The sequence below is a fragment of the Penicillium vulpinum genome (genome assembly GCF_028829585.1).
Source record: "Penicillium vulpinum strain IBT 29486 chromosome Unknown utg000001l_segment0_segment0, whole genome shotgun sequence".
Lineage (NCBI taxonomy): Eukaryota > Fungi > Ascomycota > Eurotiomycetes > Eurotiales > Aspergillaceae > Penicillium > Penicillium vulpinum.
This window is the reverse complement of record NW_026643241.1, coordinates 1792576-1809562: the sequence shown is the minus strand read 5'-3', so window position 1 is coordinate 1809562 and position 16987 is coordinate 1792576. Positions and strand designations below refer to the sequence as shown.

At 48.9% G+C, this 16987-nt stretch overlaps 8 protein-coding genes across 8 annotated transcripts; 5 read left to right on the top strand and 3 right to left on the bottom strand.

The window, feature by feature from the left end:
- Positions 1-313: 313 nt before the first annotated feature.
- Positions 314-1049, top strand: N7479_000664 (flavin-linked sulfhydryl oxidase; the record flags this gene model as incomplete). Its single annotated transcript, XM_057248362.1, has 2 exons — positions 314-468; positions 539-1049. The coding sequence occupies 2 exons, from the start codon at positions 314-316 to the stop codon at positions 1047-1049; spliced, it is 666 nt and encodes a 221-aa protein (XP_057112794.1).
- A 437-nt stretch (positions 1050-1486) lies between these two features.
- Positions 1487-5444, bottom strand: N7479_000663 (coatomer subunit alpha; the record flags this gene model as incomplete). The annotated part of the gene is made up of 6 exons (XM_057248361.1): positions 1487-1741; positions 1807-2894; positions 2946-4844; positions 4902-5221; positions 5286-5335; positions 5415-5444. The coding sequence occupies 6 exons, from the start codon at positions 5442-5444 to the stop codon at positions 1487-1489; spliced, it is 3642 nt and encodes a 1213-aa protein (XP_057112793.1).
- A 659-nt stretch (positions 5445-6103) lies between these two features.
- Positions 6104-6781, top strand: N7479_000662 (uncharacterized protein; the record flags this gene model as incomplete). Its single annotated transcript, XM_057248360.1, has 1 exon — positions 6104-6781. One exon carries the CDS (start codon positions 6104-6106, stop codon positions 6779-6781), a length of 678 nt encoding a protein of 225 aa, XP_057112792.1.
- Positions 6782-6985: 204 nt separating this feature from the next.
- N7479_000661 (uncharacterized protein) lies at positions 6986-8396 on the top strand (the record flags this gene model as incomplete). Its single annotated transcript, XM_057248359.1, is given in 4 exon segments — positions 6986-7643; positions 7658-7991; positions 8050-8264; positions 8320-8396. The coding sequence occupies 4 exon segments, from the start codon at positions 6986-6988 to the stop codon at positions 8394-8396; spliced, it is 1284 nt and encodes a 427-aa protein (XP_057112791.1).
- Positions 8397-9093: 697 nt separating this feature from the next.
- N7479_000660 (putative tubulin-specific chaperone c) lies at positions 9094-10496 on the bottom strand (the record flags this gene model as incomplete). The annotated part of the gene is made up of 4 exons (XM_057248358.1): positions 9094-9294; positions 9357-10079; positions 10132-10292; positions 10379-10496. 4 exons carry the CDS (start codon positions 10494-10496, stop codon positions 9094-9096), a joined length of 1203 nt encoding a protein of 400 aa, XP_057112790.1.
- Positions 10497-12001: 1505 nt separating this feature from the next.
- Positions 12002-13845, top strand: N7479_000659 (S53 family peptidase; the record flags this gene model as incomplete). Its single annotated transcript, XM_057248357.1, has 2 exons — positions 12002-13500; positions 13551-13845. 2 exons carry the CDS (start codon positions 12002-12004, stop codon positions 13843-13845), a joined length of 1794 nt encoding a protein of 597 aa, XP_057112789.1.
- Positions 13846-14184: 339 nt separating this feature from the next.
- Positions 14185-15103, top strand: rpnL (proteasome regulatory particle lid subunit rpnL; the record flags this gene model as incomplete). Its single annotated transcript, XM_057248356.1, has 2 exons — positions 14185-14751; positions 14825-15103. The coding sequence occupies 2 exons, from the start codon at positions 14185-14187 to the stop codon at positions 15101-15103; spliced, it is 846 nt and encodes a 281-aa protein (XP_057112788.1).
- A 264-nt stretch (positions 15104-15367) lies between these two features.
- N7479_000657 (uncharacterized protein) lies at positions 15368-16701 on the bottom strand (the record flags this gene model as incomplete). Its single annotated transcript, XM_057248355.1, has 2 exons — positions 15368-16412; positions 16496-16701. The coding sequence occupies 2 exons, from the start codon at positions 16699-16701 to the stop codon at positions 15368-15370; spliced, it is 1251 nt and encodes a 416-aa protein (XP_057112787.1).
- Between the last annotated feature and the right edge of the window lie 286 nt (positions 16702-16987).

Here is a 16987-nt window from a genome sequence, read left to right as displayed (position 1 = left end):
ATGGATGACAAAGCTGGATCGAGATTAAATGGATCGGCGCCGTGACATAGAAGTGTAAATGTCATTTGTAACTGGCCTTGCTCCGAAAGTTTAGCTTCTGCATTTTCTACATATTCAAAGCTCATTGTCTAAAGAATTTTTCTCACTTCTTTTTGACACTCTTTTTACTGATTGTTTCGCCAAAAATCTGTCACTATTACCTCTTTGTCGCCTCCGCTGTTTCTCCGTAATCTATTAGAAATCAGCCCCGGATCACTTCCACGACTCCAATTCATCAATTTTTCAAGAAAATCAAATATCTACAACCGAAAACATGTCCTCGGTTCCGCCGGAGCAAGTCGATAGTCAATATAAAGGCACGGGGTCAATATTCAACCAGCAAACCTCCGCGACCTCCAAGCCAAGTGGGAACGATGACTCGAAAGCCCCATTGCCCAAGGGCGTAGTTTTGGACAAAGACGGAAAACCGTGCGTATCTACGACTAGCAGAAGCTTGACTCACTCTTCTACCGAAAAAGCTAACATACCCACCTCCCAGTTGCCGCACCTGCACCTCCGTCGCCTCATGGCGAGCATTGACCAAGCAAGCCGACCTCAAAAGCGCAGGTTCAAACTCAACCTCGAGCACTGGCAAAATGGCAACCTCAACTGCCGCATTCGCCGCCGCAGCAACGTCCTCCCCCAAGGAAACTCCCTCGGACTGCCCGCCAGACGTCGAAGAGCTAGGCCGCTCAACATGGACACTATTGCACTCGATGGCAGCCACATACCCTGAAAAGGCAAATATGGAACACCAAGCTAATATGAGCGGGTTCTTGAAGTTCTTCTCGAAGCTGTATCCGTGCTGGGTGTGCGCGGATGATTTCCGGACATGGATGGCGCATCCGAGTGGACGAAATCAGCCGAAACTGGGGAGTCGGAAGGAGTTCGGGTGGTGGATGTGCGAGGCGCATAATGAAGTTAATCGAAAGCTTGGAAAGAAGGAGTTTGATTGTAATTTCTGGGAGGAGAGGTGGCGGACTGGGTGGAAGGATGGTCGTTGTGATTAAGTGGATGGTTATGATGTTTTGGTTGGAGTGGTTTTCTCTCTACTCTTTAGTTTGGACATCTCCCTTGTAAATTAGATATGCATATTTTGGCGAATCAAATAGATTGTACTTTTATCACTACTGACGGGGTAATATATCCTTGGCGACTACTATGTAAAGACACGATTAGGGTAATGCCTGGAAGAGAGAACTATTGGACAAAACATGTTCGCATACAAACTAGATCGCTAAGCAATTATAATCTTGGATACAAAAAGACATCTAGACAAGGGGACTGTGTGCAGGAAGTTTTGTCTTTCTCCCAGCCGAAAAAAAAAATGAAAAGCGCCGCCAAACACAACTTCTCCTAGTGCAGATGAAAATGTACCCATTTTGTAACTTCGTTTCAGAAAGAAGGAAAAAAAGGCAGAAAACCGTTATGCATCGTCATGCGGCAATTAAAATTGACTGGGGACGAACAGGCGCAGGCCACTGGCCGGGGCACCAATCTCCGTGACATCAGATATCCGGTCGACACTTCCCTTGTACTGGGGGTGGTATTTGGCACCGGTGAAGGGGTCTGAGACACTGGGAGAGCCGTTGTAGATAGGAGTGAAGGAGGCAGCACAGATATCGAACTCGGCGAAGGGGTCGAAGTCAATGTCGACCTGGTCTTGAGGGTTGCGTTCGCATTGAGCTTTGATCTTCTTGGCCTATTTTTCATAGTTAGTATTGGCATGTCACATGTTGATAATTCAATCTCAAGGAAAGGCCTTACCTGTTCCAAAAGCTTAGCGGAGCCTCCATTGGCCACCATCCGGTTGGCAAAGCTCAAGGCTGAGCCGTAGTTCTTATTGGCAAAGGCTAACTTCATAGCAGCCATCAATGCCAGTTGACGGTGAGCAACCTCGAGCTTAGGGATTGTGAAGTAGGCCGACAGCTCAAGGCTGCGCTTGAGGTCCTCGGGGGAGTCGGTAGAGAGAGTACGGCGCTCGAGCTCGATCGACATAGCAAGAATGTATTCCCGGGCAGTGGCAATAATCTTCTTTGCCTCCTCAACTTCGGTTTCGGATGAGACGGTGTTAACGAGAACGGTGTGAAGAATGCGCTTGAAGATTGCTACGCCATCTTCCAATTTGTTGGACCGCATAGCAGCATAACCTTCTTGCAAGTCAACAGTGGCGACCGTCTCTAGGTCCCGGGGAATGATGGGAAGCACTTTCCGGAAGTCAGTCTCGTCGACCGTCCGGCGCACATAGTTGACTAAAGGTGGCAGACCAGCGGTCGCCGGGAGATATGTCTTAGTCGCCTTGTAAACTTCGAGGAAGCGAGGCTTGAGGGGAGCGAACTGTACGGCACCGACTTGGCGGTTCAGGAGCTGCATTGCAGTGTCGAAAGAGCCAGCAGCGACGTGGTCGGCAGCTAGCGGGGAGTTGCGAGCCCACAAATCGGCCTCAGAACCACCTGCACCAGCTTCGGCGCTTTCCACATTGACAAAGTCGACCTCTTCCTCAACATTGACATCATCACCCATGTCCCATCCGGAAACTTCCTCTTCATCCTCATCAAGGGTTTCACGCGCAAGAGTAGCTTCTTGCTCCTCTTCCTCAATCTCGAATCCATCAGCACCAGCCTCTTCATCGGCGGCACCAACCTCCCCAAGAAGAGCCTTCTCAAAGGAGGAGTGGCCAGCAGCCTTAACAGGCCAGTTGGACTTGAAAGTGGGCACAATGGGCTGGGGAACCGTCAGAGGTTGCTCCAGTGTGGGCAGGGCGATCTGATCTTCGGTGAGACCAGTAGCCTCCAAAATGGATTCAGCCTCTTCAGTCAGACCATGTGACTTGGCAGTGAGATACGCAAGGGGGTCTAGCGAAAATTAGTATGAAAGAAACAATTGCCACCGGGGTTAATACATACACAAGTCCACTTCCTTGAACATCTGAATTCGGTCCTCAACGTCTCCGCGGTAGATGGAGTTTTGGAAGCGAGATGTGAAGTCTCCACGGTGTTCGGCAATCTTAGCCATACGAGCAAGCTTCTCCTGGTCGCCGGTACAGAGGTAGAGGAAAGAGAGCTTATCAAAGTTACGCTGCTTTTGGTAAGTCATTTCGACGGTCTGGTGGTTACCATGAGCCAAAGCCTCGGCTCCAAGTCTGCTCCAGAATTTGGGGCGGTCGAGTTCCCGTGCCATTTCATTGGCAACCTCGAGGTTGCCGCATTCAAGGGCAAGATCGAAGCGGGTCTGGGGGTCTTGCACGAATTGCAGAGCAATCTCCGGGTAACCCTTCTTCTGCAGATAAGAAATGATGCTTTGGCCAACCAAACTAGAGGTCTTGATAATCTGAAGCATTTCGTCGTAATTCCGCTTCACGAGGGCGAGCTTGAAACGGTACTCAGTGGGGTCAATCTCCAAAATCCGTGGCTGGGCGTTGCGGTCAAGGCAATAGACGCTGCGTCCCTTGACACGCACCAGGTATACGGTCTGATCAAGAGTGCGGATAATACCGTTGTCGCCGTTGAGAAGGGAGTACTTCACATGGTTAAGGGTGGAGTAGAGCAGGACACCGGCATCATCCCAGGTAGCACTCTTGATGCGAATAGTCTCGTGCAAGGTGCTGACCTGCTCGAGGGTCTTGGTCACGATGGTGACATTGTGTTTGCTGAGCAAAGCGCAGTACAAGCCATCATTAGACCACACCACATACTTCACTCCACTGACAGCAAGCTCTGCGAGCTGCTTCTTTTGTTGAATGTCGAACAAAGCAACATGTGTAGGGGTAATGAAGAGCAGACATCCGGTTCCACCGAAGTAGATATCAGTCGTGCCGGCTGGTGGCTTGATTGTCTTCGTGGTGGAGTTGCTAAGATCTTTGATATCGACCTGCTGGCTCGAGGGGTTGAAGACAGCGAAGCGGTTGCGGGCGACGAAAACTGCCGAAGTGGCCTGTCCACGCTTAACATCTGTAGGCTCAATGGCTCCAGTGCCGTCTCTAGGGAGATGAATCAATTCATAAGTTCCATTATCAGCGGGCGTGGTAACAAGAATGGCACGCTCGGCGGGGTTGTAAGAGAGGGTACGGGGAGGGACCCATGGGGAACCAAGCTTGCGCAGCGAAAGCATCGGCGGCGACTCAACGTTCTTGCTGAAGTCATATGACTTGACGTGCTTGTCCTTTGTGATATAGAACAGCTGGTTCTGGTAGATAGCAGACGCAGGACGCTCTCGCTCGAGCTTGAAGACCATAACACCAGTATCATGGCCTGCGGCAAACAGGTTCATCTCGGGATGGGCAGCGATAACCCAGAATCGATCAACATCGCGCTTAAAGGACTGAACGGAAGTACGCTTGTTAAGATCCCATGCGCGAATCGTCTTATCTTCGCCAACGGAAAGGATGAGGTCCTGGTGCGGGTGGAACAAAGCGGCGGAGGCATTCTGGAAATGGCCGCGGCAAGTATCGACTTCCCATGCCTTGGTATCACTCATGCGCCAGAGCTTAACCAATCGATCGTCACCGGCTGACACGAGCAAGGGCAATGTGGGGTGGAACGAGACCCAGTTAACGCCACGGTCATGACCTTCTAGCACAAATTTAACGACTGCGTCGGTGTTTCCAAACATATCAGCTTGATTTGGATTGGCTCTTGCCATTTGATCTTCGAACGAGACCGAGGTAGGGGCTGAGTGCTTCTTTCGCAGGCCGGAGATGTCCCAAATGCGAACCGACTGATCCAACGAGGCCGAGGCGATGAGATCCTCGGTGGGGTGGAACTGAGCGCACATAACATAATGGTTGTGACCGGTCATCGTACAGACTAAAAACAGCCGAAGCGTTAGTCGATGTTAATATAGGCAGCTCCAATGCGTCTTACTGAGTGACCGGTTTTGCCAGTTCCAGATTCTAATGGTCTGGTCATCGGACGCAGACAGAATCCAGGGTAGTTCGGGGTGGAAGAAAACTGTTCGCACATAATCCAGGTGGCCATTCAATGTGAACAAGCACCTCCGGGTCTGGTAGTTCCAAACCTTGATCTTGTAATCGTCACCTCCAGACACAAACAGGGGCTGGGTTGGATGGAAGTCAACACCGCGAACTGGGCCATCATGTTCTTCGAATCGGTCGATTAGAGTACCCATGCGGTAATCCCACAGTTGAATGGTAGAGGAGTGAAGGGAAACGAGAATCCATGGCCTATTTTGAGGTCAGATTGGGCTTGCTTTGAGGTGTTAGGTGTCCCTCCGCGGGATTGACCAACCGTTTGGGATGGAATGCGATTCCTTTGGCTCTGGAAGATTTGGACTCAAACTATTCGAGAGAGAATGATTAGCATCTTCAATTGAGTGCCAGTGTTTGATAGCGCATTAAGATGCCCGAGGGGGTGTACCTTGGTGAGCATGTTTGGGGAGGACTGCATCTTGAAGATTTGGCCGGAGCCGCACTGTAAAGTAGCAAGCTCCGCACACTAGAGAGCAATATAAGGCAGAGGCGACCACCGCATCCACCTGAAAGAAAGAAAAGAGCGAAAGGTAAACACTTGATGCTTGTGTTGGTGTAGCAGTAAACTAAACGTGGACTCTATTGTGGAAGCGAATGACATCGGCCAATCGCTGCCGGGCGGTGAGCGGTCAGGGGGATAGCTCGATCTTTACTCTGTACGGATAGTACGAAGTACAACATTGTGAATTGTTTTTAGATCACGGTCGATATGCTATTTTCATATTATACATTCAATTAACTATAGATTATTTTCCCCTCGAATATACATCCCAAATTCAGCTTGAACGAGTGGAGATGTATGTTCCCCATATACCACCCCGCGTTGGAAGCATCTGGAAGGCCATGATGTTATGACAACCATAAGTTTCTTGCGAGTTCCATTCTTCTACACTTTTACTGCATGCCCAGGTGGTCTTGCTCTTGTACTTAATCTTTCAATAGCATGCATTTCTTTTACCAAAATCTCCATCGTTCCTTCCTTTGAAGCTCGATAAATGTATTTTGCGACTTGACCATCTACATCTACCTTAGACTGGAAATGTTAACAGCATTTGGGTTCGAGGCTTTTGATAAAAAATGATGGAAGACCTTCCAATGGATGACACAGGTCCTGCCGAGCGAAACCAGCCTTTTGAATACTTCACCGAATTTACTTCTTTTGATGCTGCAGCAGACCCCCAGCCAGAGGAAAATGAGCAGAGCATGGACGACTCAGGACCCTCAACGCCTACCCACGACACGGCCAAATTCGATGACAGTGACGATGATAACGTTCAAGTTATCAAGCCCTATGCTATTGAAGAGCCCCATGATGAGTTGGAACCCAGCGTGCCAAGGATAGATCTACTACGTCTTCCAGATCGGTTCGAACGATGGCAGCGCGACTTGACAGACTACTTGAATGATCTGGACGACTACCCAGTTGTATCCAATGGCAATACAACCCGCTCGATGCGGAAGAGAGGACGGAAAAGAAAGCCAGCACAGAATACTCCCGCTACAGAGCAGTCCAATCCGTTCTTGAAGCAAAGATATGCATCAGCCGAGATCCAGTCCCAAGTGTATGACCATCACCCCAAAAGACGAAGGGTTAGCGAGCCACCACAATGGCATCCTACCAATACGGACTCATTCGGTACTTTCCGGGAACCCAACGCGAATGAAAGCTCAAGTTCTGAAACACAATCGATCGACATGAGTGGCAACGATACCATAGACAACTCACCCATGCCCGATGCGATGGATATTGACTGAAATTCTTATTATAATTTCATTCCTATCATTCATTATTATCGGCAATTACCACGGAAGTCACTCAAGCTGTGCGTGCGGGTTTATGTGAATATATCATGACGTCATGTGTATCTCATTGCAGGCTGAAAACACTTCGCTGGGTCGGATCTATTTTAGTCTTTACCATCACCCAAGAACCCAAGAAGGACGAACCCATCATCCATTATGGCTACACGAACATCCTCACGCCATGCTGCGCAGAAGGCTAAAGAAGCCATCTCAACTTCTGCCGAGCCGACTGGCAAGACTTCCAAGGGAACCAAACGGAAAGCTGCAGCTGAAGAAGTCCCACAGCCCAAAAAGGAGAAGACGGAGGTTATAAAGCCAGACGAAGCCCCTAAGACAGAGGAAGCTCCCAAAGCAGAGCAAGCTCCTAAGGCAGAGGAAGCTCCCAAGGCAGAGGAAGCGCCCAAGGCAGAGGAAGCGCCCAAGGCAGTGGAAGCGCCCAAGGCAGAGGAAGCGCCCAAGGCAGAGGAAGCACCCAAGGTAGAGGAAGCACCTGTCAAGCCAGAAGAACCATCCGAAGCACAACCATCAAAGGAGCAACCAATCAAGACCCCTCCGGAGAAACCTCAAGAAATTGAGGGAGGACTTCGCAAGTCTGAGGAGAGGGAAAGCGTAGTGTCCTCCACCATCCTTGAAAAGGGCTTCATCTACTTCTTCTTCCGCCCACGCGTCAATGTAGAGGACCCTCACAGTATCGGCGACGTCGCCCGAAGCTTCTTTGTCCTCCGCCCAACCGCCCTCGGGGCGGAATTCGACCAAGGCCAAGGCCCTGTCGACAAAGATGCCTCGTGCCGCCTGATGATGCTTCCAAAAAGAAGTTCCCGACCTCAGCGAAAGAGCGAGATATGGGATTTGTGGAGAAGGCTGGACAATCTATGCAATCTCTCCATGAAAAGTTCATCGCTGGTACCACATACCAGACTGCCACCCGAGGTGAACGTCACACCGAGGAAGCTAGACCCTACGCGGAAGGTGTCTACGCGATCACCTCTACGCCGCGGGCTTCCCATCTCGCCTATATCCTGACCATCCCTGCTGAGTTGGGTGCTCTTCAGGAGGACTTTGGTCTGCGAGAACGCGGTAGTTGGATTGTTCAGTCGAAGAATCCCAAGTTCGCTGGTCCACCAGTCGGACAATTACCAAAAGAGCCAGAGTTCCCTCCATCGTAAGTAGTCCCCTGTAGAGAGACCATATCATTATCATACTAACATTGCTCTCGCCAGGGTTCTCGAGAAATTCGGAGATCTCCGATGGGTGCCTCTGCAGCCCGAGTTCTTGGACTATCCCAATTCTCAATTCCTCATGATCGGCGAGGCGCAGAATGACCTTGGCAAGGCTGCATCTTCTGAGGGGGGTAAGCAGTCTCATGAGGAAGAGCCTGGTCAGGAATTAGAGAAAATGGGAGATGAAAACGAGCATCGGGTTGAGGCTCTCCTAGGTATGTTGCTGTATTGATTCTTTGTTGATCACGCCGAGATTGACCCAAAACTCAGGAGATGAAACCGTCTATCGGGACCTGGGCTTCCACGCTATGAGTTACCGAAAATTGCCCACAACTTGGAATGGTTAAGTCCTGAACCTTGACAGCTCACAAACAGAAGCTAGAGTATCTCTCAGAGTACTCCATGTGACGATCACGTTTGGACATGGAAGGGTATCTTATATCTTATTCTGCAGCTTGCCAATTACCTTTACGCTTCTGGCTACACTAGTGTCCAAATGTCCATCGTAATATTAGCTTAAGTGCAACGTTTCAATCTGATCTTGAGGTAAATGGGTCAGGTTATCGCTGTTCTGCATCGTCAAAAGCAGAGGCCGCATAAGTGGCAAACTACATCATCTTTTCCCATTCAAGGAGTTGTATATTATGCCCAAACCAATACTGAGCATCTGCTCTTCCGGGGGATATAACTCAGGCACTACAACATTGACTCAGGATTTGACATACGAAATTAGTAAATCAGCACATGCTCCTCCGTCGATCTCTCATATTTCTGTCCGTAGCTACAGGTACATAGGTAGCTGAAGTAACGCAACTAAGCTTAAATTCTTCCCCAATCTCAAAGATCGCAAAGTTCGTAATTGGTCAAAGTGGCATTAAGGAAAAAATGAGTAAAGGTTATGATTATATGAAGTAGAAATGGCGTTATCAATCGCGTGGGCGCACAATGACGATTGATATCGAGGCGGCATCCCGTAGAAACATACATGGATGTCCATTCATGTAGGAAGCAAGACAACGATCGATCAAACAGGGAAACCTAGCGTTAGACTATTTTAATAGCATGCAAAATGTCCTCAAGAGACCATCCCGGCCCGCCGGGAACAATCTCAGCCCAGACCTCTTCGGGGACGGCATCGTTGGGGTCCAGTAAACTCCAATTCGGACTAGGCTCCGGCTTAATCCATTTGAAATCTTCGACTTGGCTCCAACGATCTTCGTGATCGGGACGGTCATGGTCCAAGGCCTAGATAGAAAAATGTAAGTACAATACCGAAGAGAAGAGAAAGTTGCGAGGAAAACACTGACATAAGCCTTCGGGATCCGACCAAACCGAATATTGGAACAATCCTCAATAATGGGATTGCTAGAGCAGCTGAGATAGACATCAACGTTGCTACAGTTATGCATGCGGAACTGACGACATGACACCACCATGACGCTACGCTCAATGCCGGTAATGTGTGCAGGGCCATTGACTTGACCACAGATCAGTAAGCTTTCTTTGACCCCCTTGGCAGTCAAACTGGCATATGGCTTTCCGTTGGCAGTGGGAATGGACATATCAACGATGCAGCGATCCAGGGAGGTAATTGACGCGGGGACTGTGGATGTAGAGCCGGCAGCCGGGAGCATGATGTGAAGTCCATAATGATCATCGACCGATACAGCGGAGATGCCGGTGGCTGCAAAGGCACCGGCGGGCTTGCCCGAGGGGGACTTTGTACCAAAGTCCCCGACCGAGATACCTGGGGATGAAATGGGGGCAAGCTCCGGTCGCTCTTGCTGATGCTTCTCCGGCTCGTTCAGTGGGGTGGAAGGGTAGTTGGGTGTCTGGTTCGCGGACGAGTCAACGGAAGAGGCACCCGGAGAGTGATAGCCAGGGACGCTAAGTCGTGCTCCAGCTGCCAGTACGGCAGCGTCAGACAGGGAGACAGCAGAGGGGTTTTTCTTAGTCTTGAAGCTGAACTTTGATCGAGGCTCGAATGTGGCACGTGTCTCGGTCAATCGATCCTGCAGAGCTTTAATGGCCTGTAGCGATGTTAGTCCTGTTCTATCAAGATGGAGTTCGAGTAGTGTTTACCTCTGCGTACACCCTCTGATCGTAAGTGGGGATATAGCTCGCTGCATCCTTGACTTCATTGGATAACCGCACGATCCCAGCAAGGCAGTGATCTGTTGCATCGACACGTTCACCACCCACTAGAGATGTATCGGCAAGACGATCCATCTCTTGTTGCAACGCTATAATGGCGGACTGATTAGCATGGGTCTTTTCATTGTGTTTTTGTTTATAATGAAGTAAAGTTTCAATATCAACAAGGACATACCAGTGATCTCATGTTGAAAGTAGCGGAAGAAGCGTTCATTCAGGGGGACATCGGCTTTCGAGACCGTTTGATTATCTGCCGACAATCGACGAGCATGTTGTATATCTGCCTCAGCCATAGTGTGAAAGGTTGGGAGATTGAAAGAGGCAAAAGACTGGGGAAGGGGAGATATGGGAATGTAGCAATGACGTCGATTCCTAGGTCATGCCACCCCGCACAGTTATTGAAGCCAAATCAATCTGATCCCAGTTTATTTGCGACAAATGATTGGCACTGGGAGATATGCGCAAGAAAAACACTGTATTTCCCCACAAATCTTTTCAATGTGCTCGAATTCCAAAACATGCAATATTCGGAAAGTCGGATCTGAAGTCGATCTCACACGGTCCAGTTATTATTATTATTTTATTTTTTTCTGAAGTGATTGGCCTCAAACCTCAGATTGACGCGATAATCACTGCAGCTTCACTGTGACGTCGATCATCCCGCATTTCATGGATTCGGAAGTCAGATGATCCGTGTGGATTCTCAGGCTACAAGGCACCAACTTGACTTTATATTTCTTTTCTTATTGTACAACCATATTATGTTACCCTTTAAGCTAGAGATTTAGAGAAAGACTAGAGCACGAGATCCTCCATTAGAGGACGCCACATGGAGCGATGCTGGGGGTTTGACTTTTCTATTACTAGATTGACACAGAGTGGGATGATGGATTCTTAAGGTTTGTATAGTCCAGTAAGGGATATGGGTATTGAGGGCTGGGTATGTAAAGTCCATTTTAAAATTAGGGTGATACAACTGGAGCACTGGGCTAAACTATTGTAACGTAAGCTTTTGTTCGGTTGTACAACCACAAGCTGGGCAAATGAGACTGTTCACGAGGTCGTCCCGGTTGAGGAGCTTCCTAGAACTGGATCCATACAGACCACGACCTCTGCTTCTCAGGGAGCCAAACAGGAACACATGACCTTGTACCGAGTATTAAATTGATATATGCTTTAGGTAGTAGTACATATACGGGCGATGGGCCATTCCTATTATTGATGCAGAAGACGAGCAAGCGTATCTTGCATGACATGGTTACTCTATCTCCTTTAATTTGTAATCTTGGACATCAAAAGGACCTGAATGTTTGAATTGGGGAAGTTTTATAGTTGGCACGTGCCATAAAGCCATTTCTATTACTAACTTGGATATATATCGATATATATATATTGTGTTCTCTGTTGACATATAGCCAACATATCCGGAGTGACAATTCACGATTATATATTGAATTATATATTTCATCTGGGTGTCTCTGCCCGCACATGCCGGTACTGACAGGGATATCATAGTTTACAGGGGTGGACTGGAGCTAGGCTTGGTGTATGGCAGATGTCGGTGACTATAATGTTGGCGTGGAACGTTGTACTCTTGTATTCCCACTTGGTATCGGTATCAATTTCACATTCATCATTACTTAACTCGGGTGATTTTGATCACTTACCAGATGATCTATGAGGCTTCCTTGTGGATATCGATATATTTTTCACTCATCTGGACAGTGATATATTTAGTCTGATGGTCCCAGTGTGCTGCTTATCCACGGTGCTATATTAGCGAGTATTCAACGACAAGATGAAACTTCAATATCCGCTTCCTCAGACCTTAGCCCTTGTGCTATGCTATATCCAGTTAGCGTTTGCTACTGATTCCAGCTATCAACGGGTTGAGCATCTAGACAAGGTACCGGATGGCTGGTCAAGAGGGGATAGACCGTTAGCCTCTGAACTTATTAAATTCCGACTAGCGATTACCCAGCATAACGCAGGAGAGTTCGAACAAAAGGTCATCGAGCTCTCAACCCCAGGTCACGCGAGCTATGGTAGACATATGAAAAGAGACGAAGTGAAGAACTTCTTGAGCCCATCCCTTGCTATTTCAGACCAGGTTATCGCTTGGTTGCGATCAGAAAAAGTCCCTACCAGTTCTATCAAATTAGACGGCCATTGGGTCTCGTTCACAGTTCCAGTTTCTCAGGCCGAGCAGCTGCTGAAAACAGAGTTTTTCTACTTTCATCAACAGGACCAGCAAAGCATCGCTATTCGGACACTTGGCTACTCTGTGCCTAGGGCCTTGCATCCCCACATTCAATTGATTCAGCCTACAACTCGATTCGGCAACCTCGTTCCTCAAAGAAGCTCCACTTTCGAACGGCCAAAACCAGCCACCCCGGAACAGTTAGCCGCTGGATGCAATACAGCTATCACACCAGACTGCCTTCGAGATCTGTATGGAATAGATAACACAACCACCAGACCCGAATGGCAAAATCGACTGGGGATATCTGGTTTCCTGGAACAATATGCTCGCCACGATGATTTCAATGACTTTTTGCGTCGTTACGCCCAAAACCACACAGACGCAGACTTCAGTGTTGTCTCGATCAATGGCGGCCAGGATGATCAACACTCCATGGCTGATAGCGTTGAAGCAAACCTAGATGTACAGTACTCCATTCCGTTAGCGGATGAAGTGCTAGCAACATTTTATAGCACTGGCGGACGCGGTCCTCTTGTCCCTGAATTGAACTATCCAGACCCTACCAACTCATCAAACGAGCCATACCTTGAACAGCTCCATTACCTCTTGAATCTCCCCGATGAAGAGCTCCCTGCCGTGCTTTCTAACTCGTACGGAGAAGACGAGCAAAGTCTTCCACCGTCGTATGTAAACGCAACTTGCAGCCTATTTGCTCAGCTCGGTGCCCGGGGTGTTTCAATCCTTTTCGCCAGCGGAGATTCTGGTCCGGGAAGTACTTGTGTGAGAAATGACGGGACGAATCAGACCAGATTTCTGCCCGCATATCCAGCTTCTTGTCCGTTTGTTACCACGGTGGGTGGAACACACAGAATCAATCCCGAAAGGGCGGTTTCCTTCTCTGGAGGTGGGTTTTCTGAGGTGTTCCCTCGTCCCCAATACCAGGACCAGGCAGTAAAAAGCTATCTTCATCATCTTGGAAGTCGATGGAATGGACTTTACAATGCTACGGGAAGAGGATATCCCGATATATCAGCCCAAGCTGCGAGTTTCATTGTTCGAGACCATGGTGAGTGGGTCTCGGTCCGCGGCACAAGGTTTGTCTTCGACAGATTTGCATAGAGAACAGCGAACTGACAGTGTACAGTGCTTCAACACCAGTGGTTGCAGGTGTCATTTCTCGGCTCAACTCTGCCCGTCTTGCCCAGGGTAAGTCTCGAATGGGCTTCCTGAACCCATGGCTTTATAGCCACGGGAAAATAGGTTTCACGGATATTGTTCTAGGTAGCTCCTCGGGCTGCAATTGGACTTCTCGCAATGCTCCTCCACGAGTACGGAATGCGAGCTGGGATGCCACTGAAGGGTGGGATCCGGCGACGGGGCTAGGCACACCCTTGTTCCGTACACTCGTGAAATTGGCATTGTCAGATGACCATATGTAGACATGAATTCGAGTAATATATAGCTATCACTAGCTAGCAAAAACTCCGATTCATATTGTGATACACTATGTAATATCCAACAAAAATTAAATAGCTTAGCTTGTGGTATTTGTAGAAGAGAACGACAACATCCAGACCGGCGATTATCAAAGTGCCCACACGTGACCACAATCTGACCGCCTACCGCAGCTCCGTCATGAGCATCGGAATGTCACCAACAATCATCAACCAAAACCCGAACTCTCTATCTTCTCCGCTGTTTCGAACACTGCCTTTGTCATACTACGGCTAGGCTGCCTTATTCCCTTCTAGCATTGTCTTGAACACACAACCCCTACCATGTCCAATCTACAGTCCCTCGTGTCAGAGCTCCACGCTGCTATCGAGCGCAAACAGTTCGACGTTGCCAACGAACTCCTTAGCCGTTCTAAGCGAGCCCTCCTTATGCAAAATGCCTTGATTCCAACTTCCTCCACACCTCCCCAGTTTGTCGTCCTTGCCCGTCAAGTCCTCGAACTCGGAGCTATTGCCTCCATCCGCCAGACCGATGCGCAGCTATTCACACGTTACTACCAGCAACTGCAGCCATTCTACGATCTTGAGAGACATGCCGGTCTGCCCGGGCAGAGTTCTTCGGACATCGACTTCAGCACTAGCCAACGCAGCAAGATTACAGGGCTGTATCTGCTTCTTCTTTTGAGCATGGGTGACAGTGCCATGTTCCACACAGTGCTTGAGGGATTGGTGGAAGAGGCGAGCTTGAAGGGAGGCCGTGTTGAGGATGATGCGTGTATCAAGTACCCCGTTGAGCTCGAGCGCAACTTGATGGAAGGAAGCTACGACAAGGTGTGGAGGGAGACAAAGTCCGAGCGTGTTCCGTCGGAAGACTTTGGTCTGTTCTCGAATGTAAGTTGCATGGGTGCTCAGTTAGCAATTCAATGTCTCTTTCCGGCAATTATACTAATTAGAAGCTTTATAGGTTCTTGTTGGCACTATCCGCAATGAAATCGCAGGTTGCTCAGAGAAGGCATACCCCTCCCTCCCCATTTCCAACGCCAAGAACCTCCTCTTCCTCGATTCTGAGGGTGCAGTGATCGAATTTGCCAAGGAACGCGGCTGGATCCTCCGAGATGGCCGGATATACTTCCCCGTTGAGCCCGAGGCCACTGCTAGGTCCGAGAAGGATATCCTGGTGGCTAGTGGCACCGTTATTGAGAATGCTTTGGGTTATGCTCGCGAGCTGGAGACTATTGTCTAATTACATGCTCAATGGATCAACGATATACTTTCTTCGGATATGAATGGCTTTTTTCTTGTCTTTGGGCGCGGATGTACTTGTATACCTGTCGCTTATGCATTGTGCTTTCTCTAGCGTGTTCATGACTACAATCATGTTAGAATACTTTCGGCTTACAAATTTCTAGTAGCATTTTGGATAGTCAACGTAGACAACCCAAATCTGCATATGGTAAGATCTCCGCGTTTGGATGGACTTACAATTTGGTATGGCTTTTTAATTTGACTAAAGATCAACAGTCCAAACACAGAGCCTGCGATCATAGAAACTGCTCGAGACGCACAAAATCCCAGAAGATTGTGTCGCTTTCTGCTCACCCTCCCACACTCCACTGGCATAATTCATACTCTCATGCTCGGTAAACTTCGCCAGAACCTCAATCCCCCAATTCGGAGCCCCATCTTCATGCTTGCACGTAACCCGTACAAGCCTCGTTCCAGCATGCATACAGCTCGCCAGCACTAAAAAGCGGTACTCAGATACACTTGACGGATCATCCGAACCTGGAATCTTCGTCGTATTCAGCAACTGCAGTCGCCAAACTCCACCGTCAAGACCTTGCTCGGCGAGAACCTCTCCCCTACGCGTAGCATGATACACCCGAAGACTCTCGTCATAGCTCCCCGTCAGAAAAACTGGGGCATCATCGACCAAGGGAACATCAAGAGGCAAGATAGATGTGACGCCAGCAGTGTGGTGACGAGCTCGATCATCATGCTCGAGCAGCATGGGTGAGATATGCTCGTCTGGATCATCCAACTTAGTGGTATTATCGAATCGGCGGGTGTGTAACGAGCCGAAGTCATTGCCCGTGAACATGAACGGGATTGCAGCCGGGTTCTGGGTCTCGGCATCTGGGGTTCCCGTGCGTGTTGACAATGCAACAAACCAGACTTCGATCATCTGTTTTGCTTCATATGTGCCCCATTCTTCTATACTTTCTTCTTGGAGGATATCGCCCTCCGTCCCGAAGACGGCTGTCCGGCTATCTGAGAATGTGACGGCGAAGCCATCTGCTGCTGCCTGGGAGAACCAGTTTTCAGGTGCCCAGGCGAGGAAGAGTGCTGGGATTGATGGGTCTTCGTGTACTTGCTTTGTCCATAATTGAGTGAGGCTTGGGGATGCAGATGCATATCCGGTGGAGTCTGTGGATACTTGGAATAGCGATACTGATCCTACACTGCTTGCAATTGCGAATAAGTTCTTCTGTCTTGGGTGGAAGTGCAGGTCAAAAACTGCGTATGGGACGGCAATTCTTTGAATTTGGGATCTGTGGGCTGTTAGTGGCCTTGTTATGAAGGTTTTATACTCGCTCTCGGGCTGACTGCGAGTTAATATGTGATTGTGGCTTACAATGTTTTGCTGAAAGGGTCTAATTTCCATAGTTGTACACTCCCAGTTTTGGACTGTTCGACTTCTCCATCTTCGGTCTTGTTCTCTGATAGAAGATAGGTGCCCACGATGAAATGGTCTGGGGCCTCGGGGCAGAACTCCAGACAACTGGGTGGCTGATCTAGAAAGACCGTAGTCGCCGACTGGGGGCGTTGAATGTTTGCCATTTTGACCTAGTCCAAGTTTTGGGATGTTTCTAGATCTTGCAAGCCTCGGAGTTTAGTGGTCGAGCCCGAGGGGCAGAATGTGGCGTCTGAATATGCACGAAAATATGGCTGCAGACGGGGTTCTATCAGAAATTCTGCATGACACACTTTTTATTTTCAGATGATTTAAAATGATTCGGTTGCTCTCTCGTTACCTGTCGACATTGATAGGATTCGGAGTCAAAAATCACAGGGCGGTGAGAATCAAAAAAGTCGAGGATATCGCCCGGCGCGATTTACAAGGACT